Raw genomic sequence first — 27,842 nt, forward strand, 5'->3', positions numbered from 1 at the left:
TTTGAAAACTCCAAACACGATTATAACTTGCATCCCCAAACTGACTTGTAATTACTTGAAAGACTTTCTCTGGCTTAATACAGGTAAGATGAAATTAAACATTTTTCTGTGTACCTTTGGGAAAAGAAAGAGTGGAAGATAGTATCTAAGGCCACAAATAGATATCAAATGGTACCTTGAAACTTACTTGTTCTATTACTTGCAGTATAACCTGGAAACAGAAAAGGATCCTGTAGTTATTGTTATTTCCACCACTGGTACTGGAGATCCACCAGACACCGCCCGCAAGTTTGTAAAGAGAATTCAAGACACGACCTTGCCACCTGATTATTTTGCACATCTCCAGTATGGATTGCTAGGTGATGTAGTATTTTCTATGTAATTATAGTGCTTGTCTGTCAGTGAATAATACGTAATTTTTTCACTTGTGAATAGGTTGTTTGGGCTTTTTTAAGTGCCTGTAAAACACTTTATTTATAGTATGAACAGCTTTTTAATATAATGTCCTTTATGAGCAATAAAGGAAAATTGTCACAGAAATGATCTGAATGTAAGCAACCAACCCAATTTTTTTATAGTTTAATTTTCTTTGCTTAAACAACATATGATATAAGCTATCTATAATTGCTGAAGTTTTAATTTGTGTCAAGTCTCTGTGGACTAGATGAGCTTATTTGACTTTGTGGGTAACTGGGCACTTTTCTATACAGAGGGAAAGGCAGTATAAAATGTCCTTAAAAGATAAGGTATTAAGATCATCCCATCCCTTTAAATTCGCAATACTTTTTAAGATTTTGAATGTCGTGCTCCTCAATAGAAGGAAGGTAACTTCAGGTTAAAGGTTGATATGCAAATTCAGATTTGTCAAAATGCATCTGATATATCGTGACCTGATGGTAAGATCAGCTTGTTGAGTTTTCCGGTTGTGTTTAAACAAACTCCAGAAACTTCTATTTGAATCTAGGTTTTAACTTCAAAGATGTGAGGAGTGATGATGCTCCTAGGTTTCTCATGAGGAAAGTACCCACTAGTAGGAAATATCTAGTGGAGGTGTGATGTGGAAGTCTGAAATATATGCATCCTAATCATGTAACATTTTGAGAAGGTGTTATGCTGTTGCCTAGTTATACATTACAGTTTGTGAAACAGTTAGGTTTTCATAGCTGACTCAATGCTTATGTGCATATATGAAGATAAGCATTGCATTAATACTCATCAATACAGATATATTATCTAAGTTAGTGTTTTGTGATTCTGGTTTAAAATGTTATCAGTCTTAAAATACATTCATGGTATTCCTTTCAACTTGTCCAATGAAGTGTTCATTTTAAGTACTGTTCTTGACAGGGAGCAGAAGTCATTAAAGAAAAAAGAAAAAGAAAAGGAACAAAAGGGCTGTTATAAAGGAGAAAGCAATAGTCCATTGTTGGGGTGGGGCAGGGGATTAATAAGGATCTAGCAGTTTGAATTGCACACAAGAAAGGGTCAGGCTGTGAAAAATCATGATAGTTAGGATACTGAAACAGTGCTGAGGATTACATATGGAATTTGTGAAGACTGCCTACCAGTGGTCTTTGGGATTGGTAGATAATCATCTGTTAAGGATGAGGTGTGTGTGGTTGATCGTTTTTCGAGTGGACCAGTGGTTTAGTCGATCTCTTAATGTCTCAAATCCTCCATGAATGTACCTCCTGAGTCCACTGACTGTTTGACTGATATCAAAGAGCATCATCTTCTAACAGAACATCTTCACAACTGTTAAAGTGCAGAAAACCCAGTGCAATGAAAATGAGGTCTACAAAGAAATCAATGATTCTTGGGGAGGAGGATGTTGGACCAGATTCTCTTATGCACATTTTCCTACATTTCTTCTTCATGCTCTTTAAAGTCACTCCTTTTTTGATTATTTTTTCTCAAGGCTCCAATATTCTTAAATTACTTTTAATACTCTCTCCATTACATTGTTAAGATATATTAACAATTTTAACCTGAAGGTGAGATCATTTCTTTCAGTAATTCACATACAGTTTATCAGTTTCACTCTTATTAATTATTTTGGTTACTTACATTTTTCCTGTAGGAGCAGTTTTGTATTTTTTAAAAGCCTCAAACCAAAGCAACATTCTTCTGAAATATGAAATATTGAAAGCCAAGTGTTTTTAAAGAAATTCTGTGTCTTACATTTGTGAAGAAGGAACCACTTTTTCAGCTCTGCTTTGGGACAAACACAGGGTGTTTTTGAAGGTCAGATTCTTCTGTTTGCCTGCAAGAAAATCCTGTGTTGTCTTTGCAGATCTTGGTCTGTGTAGCCTGGGTGGCTGGCTGAATGACATAGTTCCCCTTTTCTTTAATTTACTAGGTCTGGGAGATTCAGAGTACATGTTCTTTTGTAATGGTGGAAAGACAGTAGATCGACGACTTCAGGAACTTGGTGCTCAGCACTTCTATGACACAGGATTAGCAGATGATTGCGTAGGGTAAGAGCTGCATGAATTTGGATTTTGTTTCTTCAAGGTGCAATAATTACATGTGAATTTGACTAAGCATTCTGAACTCTTTGAAATCAGGTGAACCTGAACACTCAGCACCTCATAGATATGAGTCTTGTCTGAACACAGTATGCCTTTTCAATCTCAGTTGCCAGTAAATAAAACTCCATTTTTAAAGTGTGAGTAACATCTGTAATGGCTGGAAAAATGGGGGGTATTTAGCAGTTTTAGAAATTAAGTAATTCAGAGTAAGTGGAGGCTTTTGAAAATGTAGTCTGTTTACTGAAGAAAATAAAAATAAATCCAGTTCCCAGTAGGTGTGGTACTGCGTAATGGGATCACTTTCTACATACACATCAGACTTTTATCCAATCTCACATCTTGCAGGTGAGCTGCTTTAGGCAAATCCTACAATGCTTTTTCATTTTTTTCTCTCCTCTATAAACATCCTTTTTTTTTTCTTTTTCCTTTTTTTTTTTATCCCTATAGAAAAATTATATAAGAAGGAATTTTTGATTGCTGTAGACAAATTATGTAAGAAAACAAGTCCCTTCCTGTTCTGTTGCTCTTTCTGGCCGGTAGGCTGCAGTCTTGGCTTGTTTATTTTGAACTTCAGATTGTATCAGCTTTGTGCATGGTGATGCAAGACATTTGAACACAAGCATTGCCTTAACCATAAAACTTGTGTTCTAAAATAATAAAATTGGACCGTTAGTGCAAGCTGTTGATGTTGCTGTTGCACAATGCAAAGTTGCATATTTTGCTATCATCCCTTCAACTTCCTGTCGTAAAGTTCAGCATAAGAAAATAAAAATAAGAAACTGGAGGAAGAGTAAGGCTGTTACACATTTTAGACTCCATAAATTTACATAGTGGTAATAACTAAATGAAAATACTTTTTAAACAAAAAAGTAATATTCTAACAGCTGCATATATATATATATAAATAAATATGGGAAATGAACAGTGTTTTTAGCTTTTGTGATGTGTTCATTATTTGTAAATTAACAGTCTAGTAGATCACAATAATTCATCCATTCCTTTCTCTTTTGTGTGTCTCTTCCAAGTTTGGAATTAGTGGTTGATCCTTGGATTGATGGACTTTGGCTTGCCCTCAAGGAAGCATTTGTATTGCAGAAAGAAAAAGAAGGCATGAACGGTGTTGTCGATGCTGATTCTAGCTCTCACTCTGCAGCCCCACACATTGTGCATGAACTAAACTTAAGCTCAGAAGTACGGAACTTGAAGCTAGAAGATGAGGGAGTGAAGAGTTCTGATATTCTGTCACAGAAACTGATTGACATCAATCTTGTGGCTTCAGCTAGAGACAGTGAACCTTCACTTATTCATTCTGTCCCTCCTGTCTCTCAGTCTGCTCTGAATATTCCTGCATTGCCAGCAGAATATATAGAGGTACAGTTTCAGGACACCCATGGTGAGGTAAGGACTTCACTCTGAATGATGAAAGCTTCCAGCTCTGGTAGGAGCCAAGAGCATATGCTCCTACATATGGCTCAAAAGAGCAAAGTGGGTGCTTACATGAAGGAGATATGTCCATGAACGCAGGAGGCTTCTGAATTGTAAGTAAAAGATCCATTTATAATGTGAAAATGTAGTTACCACCATATAAGTTGAGTTATAGACACTTACGTGGAGGTATAATTTAGCTAAATAATAATCTGGCATTGCAGTGCCAGGAATGGAAGAATTAAAATCCTCTAGTGGCTTATGTTAGAACAGTGAAAGCATCTTCCTGTAGTAAGGAGTATAGGACAATTTCTGTTCAAATTTTTAGTACTTTCAGAATGCCTTAAGAGGGTGTAAAATTGCTCAGAAATCTTGATGCATATTTAATAACAGACAAACTGGTCATTGTAAAACTTTATAATAATTTTACTATTGGAAATGGAAGATGAACGGTAGATCAAAAGCAAGTGTGTTTTTTTCTATGAAGCCATGTTGAGCAAAGACCTGCTGTATAAAGAGAAGAATTAGCATGAGCTGGGAATTATCTGCAGTTGGCATATTTAGTGTTCAAAATGAACTGGCAGGTGTGACTCAAACTTTTCTGGTTGCCTGCCAAAGGGCAGACGTTTTGATTATCTGTGTGAGGGAGCAGTGAGGTCTGGCTGCTCTTTAAATAACAGGGAGCCAAGAGCTGAGCATGGTAACACAGCCAGTCCCGTCACCCAGTACTGAAGTAGTGAAAACCAGGAGATGTCAGCCAGGATCAGCCGAGAGTGCAGTGTCATCAGGCAAGTTTGTGGGAACGAGACAGGTCTGGAGCCAAGCTGGGAATTCCATCTGCAGATCCAGGTCTGGGCCAACAGGATCTGGAGCCAGTCATGGGCATGGTTATGGCCGAGCTGCCAGCCAGTGCTGCTGTGATGTCGCTCAGGCAGGGACTGAAGACCCAGGGCTGAGCTGAGCTGAGGCTCCTGGGCCTGTGAGCGGAAGTGGGGCTGGAATCCTCTGGTGGGGCTGGTCAGGACCATGAAGGCCAGTTAGTATTCTCAGGGCCCTGACACTTTCTACTGAGAGTGTCTATGGTAATGGTGGGAGAATCACTTAGTCTAGCTAATATAATTACATAGGAGTGTTTGAATGTAAAGACTGGATAATTTTGCTTTTATTTTAGACCTCGTATGTAGTTCGTTGTGGTCAGGTTGTTGAATTAAATAATCCAAATTACTGAAACAAAGATTTATGATTTAGAGGTACTCTTCAATTAAAGACTAATAGTTCGTTCAAAAGTGGTGCTACAGTAATTAAAAGAGCCTGTTTTCTTATTTTAAAGTCAACGTGTTTCAGAGATCAGCCTGAATATAATTGGTCATGTTCTAATATTGATGCCTTAACTTTTCTGTAAACAGAAAAAAAGTAAATTTTGCTTTTGAACAGCAGATTAAAAAAACCTGAATCTGCTAATCTGGAATTCAGTGACAGATTAAAGATTATAGTCCAGATTTCAGGTATAAAGCTGGGTGGTTGTCTTGAGCCTTGGAAAGAATCAAATGCAGGTTTTGGTTTTTTCCCTTTGGCACTATTTTTGACATAGTTGGCTAGACCTTGGCAACACGTAGGTCCCGTCTAGGGTCATGTTTGATTTTACAAGTATGACACAATTCATGTCCTTTTCCAGTATTTCACATTGCAACAACCATGGGTGTTTTTTTCCAAGCACAGCTGAAGTCGGTTTGTTTTGAAGTGCATCAGCCTGAGGTTTGGGTACAGACTCCCTGCCGTTTAAAGAAGGCTGGGTGCACAGTCTCTCTAGTTATTTGATCTGTGTCCTGGGCTGTTGACTCTCAGGATTGAGTTAAGGTGCTGAGCAGAGTAGCACAGCAGTATGGCAGCAACAGTATGCATCTTAAGCCTTTGTGGCAAGTGTAAGATAATACAGTTTATCTTAAATCTTCATCTCATTATGCCTTGAACTTGACTTGGAGGGAATATGAATGTAGACACTTATCACTGTCCAGCTGATGTACAATAATTTGATATGGCCTAAGCTGTTAATTGCCATATCAAATATTTTAATAAATAATAAAATTTCCAACTGTTGGTACCAAGTGATTCTCCTGTCCTTTTTTTTTTTTTTTTGTCTTTTCTTTTTTTTTTAATAGGGAATCTTCAGATTAACACATATTCTTTTACTAGTAGAATAATTCCTTTCCACTTGACAGAGTATTATTATGGACGTTTGGTGTGTCTCCCATGTCTTTTCATTTTTGTCTGTACTGATCTCAAATGAATCTTGCTGACAATAGGATTGGAGAAATGAGGGCTGTAGTCTGGTCTTCAAGTGACAGTCTTTGCCAGAGGTGGTCTGGAATTATTCTTGGTGCCCGTTTACAATTCTTGGGGCACATTTTCACCTGTGTAGAAATGTTGTGGCATAACATGATGCTGTTTTGTAGAGTGAGGTTTGCAGTTTAGCTCTGAATTTAACTGTAGGTTTTAAAATTCCTCTTATAAATTGTCTGCAATAATAGCCCCTTTTACACCTTTAAGTCTTAATCTGTAAATCTGCAATAATGTTTTTAAATAGCTCCTGTTCTTACTCCGTATGTTGTCTGTTCTGTACACCTAGTAATCCTTTAATTAGATGGGAGTTTTCTGGGTTTTAACATAAATACATTCTCTAATTGGCTGTTTTTAAGGCAGCTCTTGAAGAAGGAAACAGCTAGCTGCATTTGATGGGAGTTTAGGCCCATTAGACTATTCAAGCCTATTGACTTTTTATACTTGGATATATGCCTGTTACTGCTTGGATGTGATTTTAAAAAACGTAGAGCAAAACACTCTATGAATATAGAAGTTTTCTGGTTTTCCTCATTGTTTTGAATCATTTTCTAAGGTTGTTTAAAAAAACTTTTGTACCAACACTAATTCCTGTATGGCATAGTAAGCTGTCGTTCAGCTGACTGGCATTTTTAGTGTAAGCTTTCATGTCCTCTTTTTCAGAATCCGCATCTATCCTCACTGATTTCAGAGGGGACAGCCTTTGAAGTGCCAGTTACAAAAGCAGTTCAACTCACTAGAGAAGATGCAATAAAAACCACATTGCTCTTAGAACTTGATATTGCAGTAAGTTCGTGATGGCTTTCTCTTTAGTGGGTTAAAATAAAGGGTGAAAAGCATGTGTGTTATGTATGATAACTGGGAGGGTAATTATTTATTTGACTGTTTAAAAAGAAATAATAATTCTTAGAATGTTTTTGGGTGGAAGGGACCTTAAATAGTTCCAACCCCCCTGCCACTGGGGTGCCCTTTCTTTCGCTAGACCAGGTTGCTCAATGCCTCATCCAACCTGGCCTTGAACACTTCCAGGGATGGGGCATCCACAGCTTCTCTGGGCAACTTGTTCCAGTGCCTCACCACCCTCATAGAGAAGAATGTTCCCTATATTGCGAATGGATGTCACTTTAGACTGATCAATTTTTTAAATGAAAAGCTTGATTTGTTCACTGAAAGATATGACTCCAAGGAAGTCAAAACAGAATTAAAACTGTCAAATTAATTTCTCTGTTGTTCCATGGATATTGTATTAACAGAAATACCTTTTTGAAGGGAATTTGCAATGCAGAAGGGCAGGCAGGGAATGCTGAAAATGAGTAATCATTCAGTTTGTGAGTGCACAATGTAGGGAATATTCAGAAACTATAATAAATTGAAGCTACTGCTTGTGGTAGGTAGTCTACACAAGTAAATGTTTGACTCGTATGATCAAGTGGTAAGAACAGTTTAGCTTGAGCACTGGTCCTGCTTCTGGCATTCATTTGCTCTGACTTGTTAACTTACTACTCAAACTGTCAACCTCTGTTACCCTTGGTGTAAAAACTGGTTAGTTTATTCAGGGAAGATCACATTTTGTATACTGATTTGAAGGTGAAAGGCAGAGAATGCTCGATGTTACTTTACAAGATATCTTTAAAAGGAAAATATGTTGCTTTTGAGTAGGTTTCTAGAATATTGCCTTTGGGATATTGTGGTTTTGGCAGTAACTTTTATTGGACTCTATTAGCCTGATCTGTGTCAATATCCATGGGACATATTTATGACTGAGATTTAAAGATAGTCTATTAAGTTTTGAGCAGCTGAGTCTCTGAGGTGACATGTCTTTTTGCATACATCTATATGTATACATGTATCCTGTCATCGGCACCCACTGAAAATTAGAACATTTTTTGCCTTTTTTTCCTAATGTTCTCAACAGTCTGTGTATGCAGGTCACCTCACCTGATGCATAAGGGAAACATAATGCTGCAAGTATAATTACGTGTGTTCCTGTAACAGACAGAAGCTTGAGTAGGGTTTCAGCAATTGCACACAAGAACCTCAGCCAACTAAGTAGAATCTAGGTCTTAAGATCCGAGATACCTTTTAATTTTCACTGTGCTCTTCTCTTGCTAGTTTTCATTATTTTTTTTCCTTCAGAAGATAAAAGCGATTTCGGTCATTTCAGTCACAGTTCATCAAACAGTTTAACCAGCAAATTTTTAGTGGCAGGGTATCTCTATACAAAGTGGCATTAATTATAAGGACTTCCTTTCTCTGCTCTTTTCAAACCAGAAAACAAAGTACATCAGTAATTAATAATCCGGGCTGATTATATAATACATCCCCTTAATACATATGATTTTCCTTCTGTTTAGGCTGCTCATCAGTGCTTATTAAAGAGCGCCCAAATATGTAAACCAGATAAGGAAAGATCTTTCTAATTAATAAGGTTAAACCTGAAAAGAAGAGATGAGTATTTAGTTTCTAATGTGCTCTCAGCAGTGAAATGCTAGTATAGAGTAAAAGAACATATGACTTCATGTGACTGCAATAGCAGGAAGACTTTTGTCAGGAATGGTGATGCTGTTGGGCTTGGTTTGTGATATAATTTAATAGAAATGATCTCATATTTTAAAACAGGATACAGTCTTCGACTACCAACCTGGAGATGCATTCTGTGTAATATGTCCCAACAATGTTGATGAGGTGGAAGAACTTCTTCAGATCTTGGGACTTTCTGAAAAAGCAGAGTCCTTTATTTGTCTAAAGGTTAAGCAGGGCACTAAAAAGAAAGGTATGATGTGATGCACTAGTCATGAACAAATACTCCTTTCTGTGTTGGTAGTAGTTGGTATGCATAGTTTTGAACATTTTTATCTTTAGTATTGGGACACAGCTGTTGTTTCATGGAAGCATGTTGGAAGTCACAGAGATGTGTTAAAAAAGAGATAACACCTAGAATGCTGCTGGTGGTTTTTCTGTAGATGAGTTAGCTTCTGACTGGGAACTTGAGCCTGGCATTAGCATTCATCCATCTCATTCTTTCTCTGTGCTCCTTCATGTTTATGGAGATGAGCCTTTACTCACATAACCTAACAATCCCCCACTTGGAAGTAAAATCTCTCCTTGCGCAGCACTTCGCATCAATCTGTTTTACAACCTAAGAGGACCACACTCCTGAAGCAGAAGACTTAAGGCTGCTGCAAGATGCCTTTTAAGGGGCTTGTAGGTCTATGTGGATCTGTTCTGTCTTATGATCCCGTGCCTCAGAAAAGGGTAGCTGCAAGGTATGCCCGTGTACTGCCAGCTGGACCTGTGAGAATTAGTCTTCTCTTGCCTTGCAATTGTTGTCTTCATGGGGCTGCTAAGCTGTACCTTTAGTTCTGCAGGGTGGGTAGGGCTCTTTGTTGTTCCAGTCTATGGGTAAATTAGTTCCTATATCCAGATTCCCTGCATCAAGGGCAAAACAAGTTGTCCCTTAAGTATGAAATGTAAATGGACCCCTGTTCTTGGAATTAGGGAGTAACTCACCTGTTAATGAGGTGAGTTTACCTGACAGGCCATGCTGTAACATACTATATGGGATGTCCAGGCCCAGCTGATACCCATCCTAGACTCCCTCTCAAGTCACAAACCTCTGCTGGGAGGGGTCACCGTTTAGATTTGGTGCAGAGCCAATATCAGTTACAGCTTGGACCCTGCACTAGGGATGAGCCCTGCATCTGCAGGGCTGGCCTGGCTTGTTATCCAGCCCCACTGCACTGAACCCCCTCCCACTTCACCCCCCTGCTTGGGAAATCCCCATTGTTCTTGTTCCTCTGGGACAGACCCCTCCAAACACACCTGCTTCTTCTGCCCTGCCTGCCCCTGACCCCCACTGCCCCAGCACCAAAAAAAAAACTAAAACCAAAACCAAAAAACAAGTCCCAGAAAGGTCCCAGCTTTGTAACAATCAACCTTTGGATCAGGGCTTATCCAAAGCACCCTCAAGCTCCAGGCAGTATTATCCCATTCACCTTTGACGAGATCATTTGAGAGAACGAAACAGAAATTGTCTGCAGTCTTGTACAAGGTCTGTTGTTCAAATACTCTATTGCCATAGTTGGGTTTTTTTAACTGTATGTATGAGCGTCCTGGGAAGAGGATTAAGTACTTCTAACATGCTGTCAGCATGTTCAAGAAAAGGGAGTTTATGTGAAAGTGGATGCTTCTTTCCTGCATTGTATTTATGCAGATCCTCTTTATGTTTGAAAAATAAATTTTGTTCTTTGTAGCAAGGGTTCAGTCAAGTGATGCTGATATGAAGAGCTAATTTAGCAAGTTATATAGGTATATTCTTAGAGTGAAAATTCTGTAGTATTAAAGGGCTCTTGAACATGGAAAAAAGCATAGTAATCAATAGCTAGATGTTGAAGCCAAGAAGCATTGTCAAGAGAAATCACAACATGCAAGTTGGGTTTGTAAGGAAACCATTTGGGACCTGCAGAGCTTATTGATTACAAGTTTTGTCACATAAATGCTCTTATATTGCTTTGGGGGTTAACGTAGAATAACATGGCATGGTATGAGGCTTCTAAGCCTGGCTGCACCCTAGCTGATTCCATGAAGGGATAGGTGGGATGTCAGTGAACCTCCTTCCCAGAAATGGAACCTGTAGAATGTACAGGAGGGATTATTTGCTTGTACAGAAACCCCTTGGATCTGCTGGGCTCCAGCTTGGCACTGGCTGCATACACCTTTGGTTAGGTTGTTAGAAAACTTCAGCATGTTTTGATTTTCAGGGGTGGTTATTGATGGAGGGGAAAAAATACGGGTGGTCCTTTTCCTGGTAACTATTCCTCTGAGTTTCTTCAAGGTGGAAAGTGGCAACAAAGCTTCAAGTGGTTTAGCAGTGAAATTTATTTGAACACTCGTGTATATAGCCCTCTTTTTGTTTGACTTTTCATTGGAAAATTGTCATTGGTACTTCATTGGCAAACAGTCTTGCTGTTTAGTTTATAATTTACACTAACCAGCTGGGGTTTAAACATTCAGAATTGAATATGCTTTAGCATCTTGTAATTCTCAAAGGAGCAAGCACTCTGTGATGCCATTTTTGGATGTTAATAGATGCATGTTTTGTTTTGTTGTTTTTTTCTCCCAATGAACTAGGAGCATCTTATCCACAACATATTCCTGAAAGAAGCACTTTGAAATTCATTCTAACCTGGTGTCTGGAAATAAGAGCAATTCCCAAAAAGGTGTTTATGTTTTTCTTCTTATAAAGAGAAATCCTTAGTAGTTCTATGCTCTATGGGTTCTTACAGATCTATCCTTGCTTCACGTGTAGTTACTGTGTTTCTTGGTGAGTAAGGATTTTCAATTTGTATGCTGCTGTTTGTAATTTATTTTAAGAAATTTCACTTCTGATACTTTATCTGGCAAACTATGAGATACCGAAATCTCTGTTCCTGTTCTGCAGTACCTTGATTCATAACTAATCTGGAAGTAAATAGAAAAGTATTAGATATTTGGATTCAGGTAACTGGAAGGCTCATGGCACCTGGCCTCATAGGCATTTTGGAGAAATCTTTCTTTCTAATCAAAGGGAGCCATATCTGTGTCAAGTTTTGTTACTGAAAATACTCACGTTGCTCTATGCAAACACAGCCATAATGTCTTCACAGCATTTCAGTAACTGGCAGAATTAGAAGAAAGATTTTTGCTTCTATAGTATTTGTTCTCACAATGTGTGAATATTATTTTCCTTTCATTCTGTGCCTGCAAAAAAACCTGGAAGCTTGCAACTGGAAATGCGTGTGTATTTCTGGTATTGTCAGAACACATTTTAAAGATAACTTTGTATGAGGGTTAAAGCTAAACAGTTGTGTTTGTTGAGTCTCACTTTTTACTCACTTTTAGTGTATTTTGTAGCAGAAGAGAAGAGAATCTTCCAGTTGTTTCAACTTTTTCAAAAATGCATTTAACAATTTGAAGATTTGTCTCAACGATAAGAGTAGGCAGAGAGTGCTGGCTGGGGAATATCACCCAGGCCAGTTTTTATAACCTATCTACTTTATTACCTGTTCAGTGTAGAACGTGCTTTATGTAACTCCATACTCAAAACTATTGTTTGGGTGCACTCAGATTACTTTCTGAGTATTCTTTTGTGTAGACTGTGCTGTCTGATTGCACTTGGTGTTTTGGATCACTTTTCCTTTATGCACTGTGTCTATTTCCACCTTGCTTTTGAAAAAGAAATTGTAACTAATTGCATCTAATTTTTACTGTATCTTTCAGTGCTCAATTTAAGTTTCCCTTAAGAAAAGCTTGCAGTTCCATTATGTAGGCATAAAGTATGGAATAAAAAACCACAGCAGCATTTACATAACTTATTAAATACCATACTTTATTTACAGTAATACCTCCTCTAAGACTTTTTATTATTCCTTTCATTGCTTCTGTAACTTAGCAAATGGTGGTTTGTCTTGAATTAATTTGTGTTATGTAGATGTTTACTTAACTAAAGTGCAAATACTAAATAAGAAAGCCTCTCATAAATCTGGGATTTTTCAGGGAATGGGTTGTACCTGTTTATTTGTTTCTCCCCTGCTCAGGCTAAGTAGGATTTTCTGACTTGCTAGCTTGTCCCAGGCATTAGGGGAACAGTCAGGAACAAAACAACAACAACAAAAAGGTAAAAAAAAATATCATAGTAGGTGAAAGTGTGCATTGGGAAATAAATTGTATTATCCATTTAACCTGTGAAGTGACTGCTTCCTGTCCCCAGGCAACTCAAATTTTTCCCAATTTTGTGACCATTTTCCCAAATGGACAAGTTTTGTTACCCTTCACTCTTATTGTTTCCCCTGCAGGCATTTTTGCGAGCTCTTGTAGAGTATACCAGTGATGCAGGAGAAAAACGGAGGCTACAAGAGCTTTGCAGTAGACAAGGAGCCTCTGATTACACACGCTTTATTAGAGATTCTAATGTTTGCTTGCTGGATTTACTTCATGCTTTTCCAAGCTGCAAGCCTTCAATTAACCTGTTAATCGGTAAGCGACTGATTTGTATTAAATTAGATCTGGTTTCTGAAAATGCATCATACTAAATGTTCACTTTTCCATGAAAGGGTAATAACTGCTCGGTTAACTTCTTTAGAAATATTATGGCATCCATAGTGATCAAACTAAAATTGGGGAATAAAGCTCTTTTCTCCTGTTTGTAGTCTTTGACCCTCATTCTGCAAACACTTAGGTGCATATCTGTGCTTCAACTGACTCCAGATTGCTCCTGTACATAAAAAATAAGCATAAAGTGTTTGCAGGATTAGGATCTTTAAGAAACAGTTAATCAGCTGCTTACAATTAAAGGCATGTTTTTACAACTCCTGATTTCCCTGCCTACATGTTCTTTTCTTGCACTTTTACCTGTTATAACAGAAAGCTTTTCTCAGTATATTTGTATTTATGTCCAACACACTCACTGGGTTCCTTGTATAGAACACTGAAGGACTGAGATCCCACCTGTAACCACCTCAAATATATCTGAAAATACTGGCAGTTATTTTCCAGATTAAAAAGCAGATTTTCTTAATATGCTTATTTATATGAAACAAAAAAATTGCATTTTATGTTCTTGCAGTTGGTCCTCTCCGTGCCTACCTTATACCTTTCCTTCCTTAGTATACTGTCAGGAATCTTAAAAAAATTAATACAAGCTCTGCTTCACTTCATACAAATACATGAATTTTCACAGTGAAAGCAAATACACTTAGCTTTTCAAAGGTGGTATGAAATGTGCTCTAGCAACTGAACTGAATAAAAGAAAATTTGAAAGTTTTTGCAGAGTGTTCCCCTAGGGAAGTAATGTGCTGAGTGGGCTTAGTGTCTTCATTAAGTGATTTCACTGAACTAGCTTTTCTTAACTGACTTGCAGCTATCTTTTGTAGCAAAGCATCTTTAAAATATGTCAGGGTGTCCATGTACTGGTTGGAACAACTACAAAAGCATGATACATGTGGAAAACTAATTAAAAAGCAGTTAAATTGTATGTTACCCTGTTACTCCACTCCACTGTATGTTTTCTGGCATTTGTTATGCCCAATTTTTCTAGTATTGGTTGCATATTGTCACTATTCCCCACCATATTGTTCACTTAGCAATATGTCTCTCCTTTTAATATGCCCTTCTCCTCAGCCAAAATGTGCAGTCTGCATGCAGGTCATGCCTTTGAAAGCACCAGTGAATTTGACCTTTTCTGTATACATACATACATATGTAGATATTAATGCGTGTGATATATATAGTGGGTTTCTCATAGAAAAAAATACCCAGTAAACTCCTGTGTCTGTTGCTTTTTTAGCTGTGATTTCAAAAATTTGCATAGGTACTTATAGTGGTTTGAAATTGAACTGGCACATCTGCTTCTAGGACATTGTATACAGATTCAGTCAAGCAATTCCTATTCTGAGAGCTTTTGAGCTCTTAGATGAAAAGTGGGGAAAACTAAATTTCAAGCTTCACCTTGTCCACTAGCTACTGGCATCTCTTCTGGCACCTTACTGTTGTTTTTAACTTACAAAGAACCCCGTAAATTAACTTTTGTGGCTTCGTCTTGTAGAATCGCTAACAGATGTTCCATGAAGTCTAACAACCATTCAAAATAGGGTGTGAGTCTTAATAGATAATTGTTGGACCACCAACACTGAATGTTAGTGGAGTAAAATTACAGTTAAATTATAATATGCTGTAATCTGTTGTAGTGTAAATACTCATTGTATGATATTTTCATTGGAGTGAATCAAATATTAAGGGATGCCTTTTTTTTTTTAATTATTTTCTCAGAACATCTTCCTAAATTACAAGCCAGATCCTATTCTGCGTCAAGGTAATGAAGTATTCAAATTATATCTCCTTGGTAATTTAGGAATGCTTTTTTCCTAAATATGTGTGTGTGTATGTTATAATCTAAAGAAGAAAGAGAGGAATGAGGGATAAAACCGGAGGAAAAAGCGATTTTGTCCCTGTTGCAAAAAAACCCAGGGTTTGAGTATTTCAAACATTGTTTTAAGTGTCAGGCAAGACTTTGATAGAGTTCTAAAGAACAAGCTCACATGTATGAATCTGGTAGAAATTTGGATTCCCTTTTGTAGGCAGTGGCCTCTGAGTCCAGCCTTAAGATATCTTCTAACTATATATAAATATTTCACAGTTACCTGAACACTGAGTATGTTGGTTCAGTTGAGATGGTTTGGGCTGCAGGTGGACAGCTGTTTCTCAGGTTTTGGTTGTTTTTTTTATATACTTTTGTCTTTGCAGTTCAAACTTATATCAGCCAGGAAAACTGTGGTTTGTATTTAATGTTGTGGAGTTCCCTGCCTGTCCTGCTAGACCAGTCTCACGGAAAGGAGTATGTACAGGGTGGCTTGCTGAGTTAGTTGCACCTCTACTGCACTGCAATAAAAATACTCTGGATACAAAGGGAGGAAGCTCTTCAACTGAGAAGGTATGAATATTAGATCTAAACTTCTTAACTGTTAGATTTATGCAAGTTTGAAACAACTGCAGTTTCTTTGTTCACTGCTGTGATGTAATGCAGGTTTTTGGCAGTGTACACCTTCATTTTGCAGTTCTACCCTACTTTTAAGTTTACCCTTCCCTCTGTAGGCATATCTAGAACTTCAATGCTCAATTACTAGATTTAGATTTTACTTTATCGACAGATACCCGAGTTGTGAAACTTTCCATTGCTGAAAGGCCAGAGTTGTTTTCCACCCCACTGTAGTCCTAAGTGAGTCTTGGATGATGTTTTTGTGGACTAAACTATCACTGTGCAATTAAATGGTTATGACTGTTAGTGTTGTAGGAGAGAGGGACTTGGTCACTTCCAGGAAAGGGTGGCAAATAGTATGGGAAAAATCATAAAACTCACTTCTTGTCAGGTCTCACACAGTTTGCAAAGGCCAAATTATTGAATACAACATAGGGGACAGTTGTCTGTGGTATTTCTGATGGGCATCAAAGATGGTTTGGCATAGTGGGTATTATTAAGAGAAGCTACTTGCTGGGATTTTTTGCCTCTCTTCATTTTGTGGTGGAGAATCTATGTAACTTAATCAGTTTCAAAGTTAATAGGTGGAAGATAATTATAAAAAATTTGGAATTCCACTATATGTAATTAATTTGACAAAAGAACTTTTGCCAGTGTAATCTATATTTGGTTAAGAAAAAAGGAAGCAAGCACAGATTTTGGTTACAAGAAAACTGCCAATAATTCAAGGTGTTGATTCTTCAAAGTGGAAAGGAAACCCATACAAGTTATTCTCATTTTTTAAAACTAACTCAAAAGACAGACTGATTAATATGTGCATCATATATCTTATTCCAGTACTCACATCTGCTCTTTATTTAAAAATTAATTGATTTGCAATATATTAAAGATCAAACATGAAAAATAGATGGAGTTGAAAAAGAACGATTATTGCAAAATGAGTCTGAATAAAGTTCAGAACTATTTACATCTGCTGTGCAAGCTAGAATTCAGCATAGATAAATGTGCAGCAATACATGCAGATTGCAGAAATAGATGGAATACCAATACAAAATAGATGAGTGTGATCTTATGCAAAAATACCTTAGATTAATTGTAGACACTTTACAATATAAATGTGTTCACCATATGCAGTGTTTTTTTAAGGAATCACCAATTTGGAATCATTAACAGAGAAAATGGCTTCCTGACTCAAATGTGTTTTGAAGTAGTAAGTATTACAGAAATACAAGTATTGCCATCCAACAGAAGGAATTACATTATTTTTTTTATCATGAAACCAGAGAAATAATCCTATTTAACACTGTACTATCTGTAGTGATTTAAATGATAAGAATTGAGAAGTGCTAAACCACTGAGTTTGACAGAACAAAGTTTAAAAAATTTGGTCCAGTGCCTTATTCCTTCCTTAAACTTGAAAGTAAATTAAAATCCATTCATTACTAACATGCAAAATAAATCAGGTATTTGCTTATGACTTGAATGGATAAAACTCTACTATGGCTGCTGCTGAGTTTTGACTAATATATTAAAGAATTAAAAATTGTCATCTCTTGTTTTCTATATGTTGTTAGCCATGCCTCAGAGAATAGTTGTGGAGCTGCTATGAAAATTATATTTAGACTTCCTTTCAAACACAGGTCTGAAGGTCAGAATTAGAGTTTATTAGTAGAATGATATGAACCATTTTCAAAGATCTTTGAGCAGTTGTCTGCCTGCCCTCACCCATATGCATTTTTGGAGATCATGTAAAACTTTCATGAAAATTAAGAAGGCAATCTCAGTATCCCTAGGCTTGTTTGCTATAAACAAATCTTTATCTCCACTGGAATATTTTTAGATGTCTACAATGTAAAAAAAAAAAAGGTTGAGTTGCCTAAAATAGCAATAAACTAGCTTTACTTCTCTTTGACTACAAACACCAAACTTCCCATGAATTCTGAAGCAGTATTTGCCAAATTTATGGTGCAGTCAACTTTCATATTCAGAAATTCAGGTTTGTGTGATTTTTCCCTAGATTTCCTCCATATAGATTAATAGATTTGTAAATATGGTGTGGGTTTTTTTCAGAAACTCATGTGAAATTTTATTCTAAATATCTGTGACATTAAAAATAAACTCCAAACTTTGGGATTTGGAAAGGTGTGTGGACACATACACTATGTAAATATCCTGAAGGTTCTAAAAACGTCATGGTATTTTCACTGCTTAAGAATATTCCTCACCTGTATCCTATCTAATTTCATTTTAGATATCTATTTTTGCTCGTCCAAACAATACTTTCCACTTACCTGCAGACCCATCTGTCCCACTCATGATGGTTGGTCCAGGAACAGGAATTTCACCATTTATTGGTTTCCTACAACACAGGTATGTAACAAGTTGTTACCTGGAAAGCAGACCTTTTATGTTCAAGAAGATGCAGCCTCAGGTTTTGAGTACAAATGCAGTTAATCTCTTTTTGTTTGTTTGTTTTCCTTCTTTTTACTTTTTGTAACACTGGTATGCTGATTAGAGAGTCTTATTAATTTTAAACAAGCAGTGCTTGTATATTTATTTGTTTTTCAAGTGAGTAAAACTTAACGCTTTCATCTGACTGTACTGAATATCCACATGTATATGAGTTATATGAGGAATCGGGGTGAACTGGAGAAACAGTAATAAGAAATTAAATCTTTATCTATGTGTTGCTAGTGGAAGTCCTGTGAGAGGCTGGTAGTTTTAGAAAAAGCATCGATTGGCTTAAGTTTGGTATTCAAAATCCCTTTCTTTCAGAAGTGGCATCTATATTAAAAGCCTTGGTGTGATGATTGTCAAGGTTTCTCCCACATTCTCTTATTTCTATGTGTTTACACATTTCGATGTTTTAAGATGAGGAGCTTGGCATCTGAACCCTCAACTGGGCAGTAATCTTAGGTTTGTGGGTTTGCATTTGAGGGGAGGTAGATCCCTTTTTTTCCCCTCCAACTTCAGCAATGTAATTTTGCAAGGCAAAGAGATGCTTGTTGGAAAAGTAACAGACGCTACGTCACCAAGAATACGTAAAAAACATTTGGAGGAAATGAAGAATGGGGAGAGTGGAATATATGGGTGGGAATGGTCGCAAGTTTTATAGGTAACCAACACATACTATTCCTACATGACTCTAGTTCCAGCAATAATGGAGTTTCTTGCATCCTGTAACAGCTATTTTTAAACCATTTTATTTGAGAGAAAAGTGAAATTTTTATGTGATGTTTCTGACTGCATGCTTCTGCTTTAACCAAATCGTTATATACAATACTTGCTCCTTAATTTTAATTCCCAAATCTGTCTTTCTCTCTCAGGAGTATTTTGCATTTCATAGCATTTCGTAAGCATTTGATCAGTTATGACTGAAACCTCTCTCAGGCAGTAACTAGAAAGTTGCAGCTAAAAAAACCTCTAAAGTAATATCTTCAGCATTATTTCAAGAAAACGTAGTGAGTCTTCTGATAATGTGGTAGTGAATAGATGGTTAATCATGAAGTCTAGCAGAATTCTACAGCTAAATGGAAAGCATGCTGAAACTGCTTTGTGCTGAGTTTTCCTAAGTGTCTTTATAGGGCTTCCAGTGAAGGATAAAGGGTAGTGATCTCCTTATTCAGCAGTCAGGATTGTTTTGTTAGATGTTTGGAAGTGTCACTCTTGGCTATTCCAATATGAAACTGTGGCAAAAAAACACCTCTTTGAAGCTGATTGATTTGCAGCTGGGCCAAAAGTGAGTTGCCAGGAAAGTCAAATAAGGAGGCTTTGGCAGTGATATACCTTAAGTCATTTCACATTTCTGCCAATCCAGAGGTTTATTAAAGCATTTAGTTATAGATGGTTTATATTCTGTACTTGATAAAACGGGATTGGATTTTCTTTTTTTTTTTTTTTTTTTTTTCCTCTGTTTAGGCAGAAGCTCAGAGAAGAACATACAGACTGGGAATTTGGAGAGACATGGCTGTTTTTTGGTTGTCGGCATCAGGATCGAGACTATTTGTTCAAGCAAGTTCACTCTTTAGCATTCATTTTGTATTCATGAGGGAGTGCTTATCTCTGAGCCATTTCTAACAGTTTTTATTGCTTTTCATTCAGAGACGAGCTCAGATGTTTTCTTGAAAATGGCACCTTAACTCATCTTAAGGTTTGTTTCTCAAGAGACTCTTCGACTGCAGAACTAACCCAGCCTAAATATGTGCAAGATGTCATTAGGCTTTATGCTAAGGACGTTACCAGAGTCCTGCTGCAAGAGAGAGGTTACTTCTATATATGTGGGTGAGTAGAGTGGAGATGGAGTGTCTCAGAAAGAGAACAGAGTTAGCAGAACTTTGAGGCTTTAGAAAGACTTGGAGCTGTCTGAAAGAAAGGACCAACATATGATGCTGAAAGAGCCTTCCTGTAACACTAGAATTCCATCACTATCTCCATTTTTTCCAATATAGTCTTGAAAGTATAGCTTGTAACCACACAGTTCCACTGGCCTTAGTCACTTATTTTTTTTATTTTAGTATTCAAGCTGTAGGAGGTTTCAGGCTAATAGATTTCTCTTGAGAAAATGAGGTATTTGACTACATGTGATGATAAACTAACTGCACAGCTGTGAGATAGCAGCAGTCTTCTGCTGTGTTCCAGGCTTGGGTTGGCCAGAACGCTAGAGCTCTGTAATAATAATAATAATGATAATAGTGTATTTTACAGTGGGAAGTGGATTTTTTTTATTTGTGGATGATAACTTACCTGGAGGTTTGAGACTTTCAGGAAGTTTGTTGATGAATGGACAGGCTGTTTGAATATGGAGCCAAATCTCAGTATGTTCCCCTGCAGGAATAAGTGTCAGCTATTTTTATTAATAATAACATTATTAATAAATGAGGGTTTGGTTTTGGTGTTGGTATTTTTTAATTCTGGAACAATATAGTGATATAATAATAAATTCAGCAAGTCCAGTTCTCCCTAGAAGAAAATAGTTATGCTGTGACAGCTCAACTATGGTTCCAAGGGTTTTTTCTTATAAATTACACCATACTGAAAACTGTAATGCCTGAGAGAAACCCTTGTTACTGTCAGTGCTCAGCTACATGAATACTCAGTAAGAATCTTTTCATATAATATAAAAACTATATTTGGGGGGGGATTTTTTTTTTTATAATTCCTCTTTTCCAATATTATCCAGCCTCTGAAGCTACTGATAAAAGACAAAATATACCATTATGCATTTTCCTCCTCTTCCCCCCCCCCCCCCCCCCCCCCGCAGAGATAAGAAGCACATGGCTGATGGTGTAAATGATGCTGTAGTGGACATTTTAAGCATGGAAATGGAAACCGACAAATTGGAAGCAATGAAAACCCTGGTCATGCTCCGAGAAGCAAAACGATATTTGCAGGATGTTTGGAGCTAAATACTTGGCTTTTCCTATGCCTTGAAACACAGAAAAGACTTTATTTCACCATATGCTTTTGACTAAAAGTAATCGTCAAAAGTGCTGTCTGTAGTCACCCAAATCTTAATTTTCTCTATTGACCTTTCAAGCAGGAATATGAAACCTCTTACGTGTCAACAAACCAGGCTGCCTTTTGAAGTGTATGGGGTTTTTTAATGATGTTGTATTAATGGGCTGTTTCAGTGCCTTGATTCTCTCATTTTAAGATTGGTTTAATGTAGAAAGTAAAAACTTCCATACTTGTAGAAGTATAATTGTATGTTTACATTATATCATGTGGATTTTTTTTCCTATAATGTATACACAAAAAAGCTAGAGAGATTAAATATGATGCTGATAAATGAGTCATCAAATATGTTACTCACTTTCCAAGATTTATTTGAACATTTCCTAGATACTTCCTGAGACTATTCATATTTTTTCAGCTTGCACAATGACAGTTACTGACAAAAGGAATGAATGATCAGAATATTGCACAGAAAGGTTACTGCATAATTTCAACTCTATAAAGTTTTCTTTAAATAGTTAGCTTTGTCATTACATCATATCTCAAAAGTTTTGCTACACTCCATACTAAACCTTGTTAGATATTCCTGCATAGTTGTTTAAAACCTTTTTTTTCATTCCTGTCTCTAAAATATATGTGGTTTAATTTATGAGCAAACTCACCAGTTGGCTTGAATTTGATTGCTGGAGAAATATTGCTTAGTAAATTCCTTCTCAGATTACTAAACTAATTTTTTTTTAAGTTGAAGACATAGCAAAATACAGTGTTTTGAAAGCAGTTGCCCCTACATATGACAATCCACTGCAGAAATCAAGTTGTTGAAAGCAAATTGTTGAAGTATCTGGTTTTCTTTCTAACAAAGGCCATTTGGAGTGTAAATAGTTGGAAGAGTGAAAGTATAAGTAATTCATGCTTCTTTTCAGATCCCTCCCCTCTTCACTCTGCTTTTTCTGCTTTCTAAACATCCATGTTGTCTTCTTGGTTCCTTGTCATACTTAGATCTTTAAAGATAAACACAAAGCATGAGGAAATAAATTTTAGACAAATCATTGTTTCCTGGGGAAAATTATTGTTTTGCCTGATGCATAATCAGAACCATATCACTTTATTCCAAATCCTGTGGTTGTCTAATGATCATTAGTTAATTGGTAGGTAAACTTAAAAAAAAAAAAAAAAAAAAAAAAGGAAAAATATAGGTAGAATAAAAAATATAGTTAGAATAAAATCGTGTTTAAAGAAGAAACATTCTAGTGAAGTCACTGGAATTAAGGTTTTGATGTAACCTCTGTAATGATTATTTAAATATCCTTGGAAGAGATCAACTAAAACCTTGTGCAGAAATTCTTCAGCAGAGTGGTTATATCAATCACTGTCAAGTAACCTCTACAGAAATAGCTCCATAGGGAGAGATGGCTTACAGTAACTGTAAACAGTGCATTTTTTGATCTTTGGCACATAAGAAATGCTTTTTTTTTGAAAAGTACTCAGATTTTAAACTTTAATGGAAATTACTAAGGTGTTACAAACATCAACATTTTGGATCAGCCAGTCACCTTTACATGTTTTTAAGAATTATTAATAAAAGAAAAAAGCTATCAGTATTGCAGTAGTAAAAATAAATCATTAACTACCTTCTGTTAACTGGAGTTTGTTTGGAAATAGCACTTATTGTATCATGTGTCTTCTTAGGATTTATTATTTTCAGTGCTGCTTGGAAGTTCTTGGAGTTTACAGAAAAATCAATGTTTTTCTGACTGCAGGTTGCAGCTGTTCCCAGATCTCTTACAGGTGCCGATTGTTGTGTTACTTACATACCACAGTACAGAAGTTGCGCTGACCGTTTTAGCAATACTACAGGCAGTAGCCTAACACCTTTTGCAGTATTAACAGTTCTGTCCTTTTCTGATTGTGTGCATTACATTTGCCATACATTGCCCCTCTCCTGTTATCAGTACTCTACAAAACTAAAACACTTGGTTTATTTAGTAATGTAGTGGTAAATCCATAGAGAAGCGTGTGAGGTTTATTATGATCTCTTAGAACAACAAAAAAACAGTTGCAGCTTACTCTTTAATTTATAACTGCATGGTGCAGAGCCCAAAGTTCAAACAAATTAAAATAACCCCAACAAAAACCACCATGCCTTACCTGAAGGAAGTAATTTTGCATTCACATTCAGTGACACTGAACGAGCAGGAAAGGCAGGGAGGAAAGGTCTTCTGAGATCCAGGAATCATGGAGGTGGAGAAGGCTTGCAATAAGAACTTGTACGTTTTTCTCAATGCAATCGTGTCTTTGTATAATTGGATAATGCTGGTTTATAAGTTCTCAGTGTGTCTTATGGAAAAGCATACAGGAGTGGATCTTACTACGTCTTCTAAAGCTAAGCAAGGGATTTTTTTAGGATCTTTCATTTTTTTTCTTTCTTTAAGCTTTCTTTCATTAGAGAAATACCATGTATGTGTTTTTCCTTATAGTTTCAGAAATCCTTTGTTACAGCATTCCTTTGTGGTTTGAAAGAAGTTGTGTGCTGTTTCTTACATTTGAGAGGCATACTGTGGTGATTGTGCTGGTACAAGAACTGGCTGTTATGCTAAAGCTTTTGTTCCAGAGAAGCATTAATAGTAAAGCATTCATTATGGCTTGATTTCTCATCAGGTTTTGAATGTTACTGAATTTGTGAAATAGGGTTACAATTTTTCTTTTAATCTGGAGTTTCAAAAGAGGGGTTACTTTTTGAATTACTAAACTCATGCCAGTTTTTTTCAGTTTGCTGCTTCTCAATTCAAGCTGACTCTACTGCACCTGGAAGCAGAAGTAGTATTTCTGTGTTTCTTGCACCTCTATTTCTTCTCCCTTTCCTTCCCCCTTCTCTCCCAACTTCTCAGGAAATCTAGAATATTAGCAGAAATAGGATGAACATGCTTTTCTAGCAGCCTCTGAAGATATTGAGTATCTTGAGAAGTTTCTTCTGAGAAATGACAAGACCAGATGAGAGAAATGGCAAAATCACAGAACATGACTAGTGTGTCCATTTAAGGTCTGAACTTAGCTAGTAAATGGCACCTTAGGTGTTGAATGGCACGGGGGGTGGGGGTGGGGGGGCGTGGTGGTATTGGAAGTAAAAGTCCAAGTTGATTAAATTTAAAAATAAAAGAAGCTTCTGGAATAAGGCAGGGGCTGTGTTGCAAACTGTAGAGTTTGTAGGCAGTTTGAAAATAGAGGAATAGCTTTTTCCCTCTTTCACTATTCCAAGTTACCAGCAACCATGATTTGGAGGTGAATCTGACGGCATTTTACCCAAAATGAAGTGGTTTTTTTCCTAAGAAATCTTAGATCACTGAGCTGAAACATTTTGAGGGGTTCTCCAGACACTGTTTTATTTGGTAATATTGACTCTGCCTCCATAAATACTTTTGTTCTGCCCAACTTTCTGAATAGGAAAGGAAAAGACTTTAAAGCAAACAACCAACCAGAAAAAAGAAAACACAAAAAAACCGCAGCACTTGGCTGATTAACTTTGCTTTTTACCTCAAAGGAACAGGGAAACATCAACTGTGTGCTGTGCTTGTTAAATCTGTTTCACACATAAGCCTTATCGTATTTTCGATCGTTCCTGGGGAATGTGTAGTGTATTGCCCTCTGCTTGTTTCCTTTGGAGCTTAACTTCCAAGGCCACAATTTTTGGCTTAACTGCATTCCAATTTTACTTTGGAACTAGAAATGGGAAAAAGAGTATTAGCTTCAGAGAAAGTGAGTGCAGTAGGTCTTACCGGTAATGTGATTAGGAATCAGGCTCATAACTCTTCCTTTCTGTCTTTGGTACTTCTGTTACTCTATCTCAGCACCTGTGAGCTATGTACATGTTACTAACAGCTCTTGCTCTGCACTGCTCCTAGATAAACTTGCCTTCATTTTATACAAGAGAAAACCCAGGCAAGGAAAGGCTACTGAATTGTCCAAGGTGAAGAAGGAAATGAGCAGAGACACAAGCTGCTGTTTCTCCAAGAGCCGTGCTACTCATTAGCTCATAGATCCATCTTCCTCATGCATTTCCTCAATAATTGCAGTCTGCTATCACAGGAAATCTAGTTACTTTCCAAAAATGCAGAGGTGGTTTTAAATAATAATTTTGAGTATCTGTTGTACAGTGGGATGGAAACTCAGGCCTCAGGCTTGGTTGGAAGGGGTAGGTCCTGCTGTGCTCTACACAAATTCTGTCCCGGAACCGGTTTGTCGGAGGTGCCAGCAGCAGGTGTCAGGGTACGTGTGTGTCTCTTGTGAGACAGCTGGAGGTGTTGGCTACTGGAGGGACCAAGAGGTTCAGGCCAGCTGCTGGAGAGGCCATGGGGTCTGGAGGTCAACTGAGACCCATGTGCAGGTGTGTGTGTCTCTGTCTATGAGGCAACTGGGGGAGAGCAGAGATGTGGGGCCCAGCTACCGGTAAGATCCAGTATATGTGATTGTCTGTGTTGGTGGGATACTTTGTACGTATGTATGGATATATATATTTCTTACTAATGACCTTTAGTCTGGTCAGCTAGAGAGAGGGACAGCTGCTGGTTGGACCTGAGATCACTCCAGGTTAGGGCCTGATGCAGACCGGGTTGTGTGTGTAGCAGGGAATGTTCTTGCCCTCAAATTTCATCCCTGAAAGAATACACTTTTAAATGTATTTTTAAATAAAACCCCAAGACTATATTTGTCAAAATTTAGTGGTTTGAAGATTTTTTGTGTTTCATCACTTGGTATCTGGTGCATCCTGCGTAACTGAAGATGAGGCCACATGTGGGAACATTTATATTTTTCACATGCGGAGCCACACACAGGTTTTGTAGCAGGGTTCTTGTGCGTGCTTTCTTGCCCCCCTGTTCCACAAATGACTGCAACGTGTGCAGGGCTAAGCAGAATTTCAGTGAAGCTATTAGCCATTTCTTACTCCCATGACATCTGGTTTTCTCTCCAGCTACTACTCTCTGTAGCTCTATGGCTGGTGATAAGACATTACCTGCTGCCACCATCTCTTCAAGCCACTATGAGGTAGTTGGTTAAAATGCCTTTTTTTATTATTATTTTTCCCCCTCTTCCTGTGCCAGTCATGCCTGGTATGTCAGTGGCCAGCATCAGATGTGGCTGTGCCTCGTGCCCTTGTGCAGATTCCAGGCTGGAGGTCTCTGAAGCCCAGGTCCTGCTTAGCTGGTACTCAGGAATATGGTGAAATCATGTTGTGGGGCTTTGTTTGTTCATCTGCTTGGATTTTTGACAAGGTGTATTTTTTATTGTTCCCATTGGCTGCATCCACTGTTAGGTGTTAGCTTCAGGTACATCCTGCTCTTAGGAAGACTCATGGGACAGAAAGATTTTTCTCTTCCCTGCCTCACAGAAATCCATGCAGCAGGATATTTCTTCTGACACAAGCGTCTTCCTCACTTGACCCTTCATTCTTCTGTAATGCTTTTAATTTATTTTTCTTGTGTTTTCAGAATTTTTTTTTAGTAGAGCCCAGCAGTGATAATCAGTTCCATTAAGGTTTTCAAGAGTATTTACCAGGCAGGTTATATTGTTTTTATTTTAGCAGGTTAGATACAATCAAGACAGTGGAAGTGTTACTATTCCAGTATATTCAATGAAAAAAATATTCCATGTCTGCCTGTTAGATGTTCTTCAATTTTCTGCTTGTTCTTTGCAGTCATTCATAGTGCTGCACAGGGCAGGAGATGCATGGAATGCCAAAGTTAGTGCCATCTGTGCACATTTCCTGTGGACTCTTCCATTAAACAGTAACTTGCTGCACTGTTAGCTATTGTAAATACTCTGAAAGTCCTAATGTTTTTGAAACTGTGCCTGAGCCTGAATGTTATGCAAATACTTCTCCAGCAGTTATATTTTATGCTAACAGCAATTAGTGTTAGTAGGCAAAGGTGTGTTGTCACATAAACCATAGGGAAAATATACACTACATGTTTTATCTAAATGTTATCATGTGGCCTTACCAATACCACTTCCCAGTTGATAGTATTTCTGTGGTGTTAAGGATAGAAATATTTTGTCAGGTTCTTGGCCAGAGTAGTGTCCATGGTGGATATGATACCAGATGCCTACACCTGAAGATTTTATGCCTTTTAAAACCTTTGTCAACACCATGACATACATAATTTTAAATGCATCTGACTCACAAATCCTCTGCTTGAACGAACAATTTCAGCTGCAGCTGTATATGGTGCTAAATTCCACTTAAATAAGCATTTATATTCAGTCCATTATTCTGTGGATGATTTTTTAAAAAAAGAATAAGCAAAACATTTATAGCAAGCAGATATGAAATGACCTGCCTGAAGCTCAGTTTTGAGCTTTATGGTTCACATGAAGTCATATGCTTGCAGCTTTTCTTTTCTATAATGTAAATATGGATATTCTCATTGCATATTTATACATTTAGCAGTTTTGTACGTTGATGGCCTTGTACAACTAATTTATTAGTGTCTCAGTTTCACTGGATGTCCCTTGTATAAAAGGGACTCTTGTTTTGGGGTTGGGTTTGGGGTTTTTTTCAACAGCTCTTCATCCAGTGTCTCAATCTGGCA

The 27,842-nt window shown here is 37.3% G+C and overlaps 1 protein-coding gene across 5 annotated transcripts in view; it reads left to right on the top strand.

Annotated features, from left to right (window-relative positions):
- MTRR (5-methyltetrahydrofolate-homocysteine methyltransferase reductase) overlaps positions 1-23,542 on the top strand; it is a 32,445-nt gene extending 8,903 nt beyond the window's left edge. For 2 of the 5 annotated variants that reach the window (XM_037378807.1, XM_037378810.1), the window contains 13 exons: positions 206-359; positions 2,360-2,477; positions 3,557-3,929; positions 6,957-7,079; positions 8,913-9,066; positions 11,424-11,512; positions 13,127-13,307; positions 15,099-15,141; positions 15,573-15,759; positions 18,056-18,174; positions 19,723-19,815; positions 19,906-20,085; positions 21,065-23,540. In XM_037378807.1, coding sequence (XP_037234704.1) covers positions 206-359; positions 2,360-2,477; positions 3,557-3,929; positions 6,957-7,079; positions 8,913-9,066; positions 11,424-11,512; positions 13,127-13,307; positions 15,099-15,141; positions 15,573-15,759; positions 18,056-18,174; positions 19,723-19,815; positions 19,906-20,085; positions 21,065-21,209 — 1,959 coding nt within the window. In that variant the 3' untranslated portion in view covers positions 21,210-23,540. Of the gene's footprint in view, positions 1-205; positions 360-2,080; positions 2,245-2,359; positions 2,478-3,556; positions 3,930-6,956; positions 7,080-8,912; positions 9,067-11,423; positions 11,513-13,126; positions 13,308-15,098; positions 15,142-15,572; positions 15,760-18,055; positions 18,175-19,722; positions 19,816-19,905; positions 20,086-21,064 lie in introns of all 5 variants that reach the window. The other 3 variants (XM_037378809.1, XM_037378808.1, XM_037378811.1) reach the window with 2 other exon arrangements.
- Positions 23,543-27,842: the final 4,300 nt, after the last annotated feature.

This window comes from Falco rusticolus, chromosome 3 (genome assembly GCF_015220075.1).
Source record: "Falco rusticolus isolate bFalRus1 chromosome 3, bFalRus1.pri, whole genome shotgun sequence".
Lineage (NCBI taxonomy): Eukaryota > Metazoa > Chordata > Aves > Falconiformes > Falconidae > Falco > Falco rusticolus.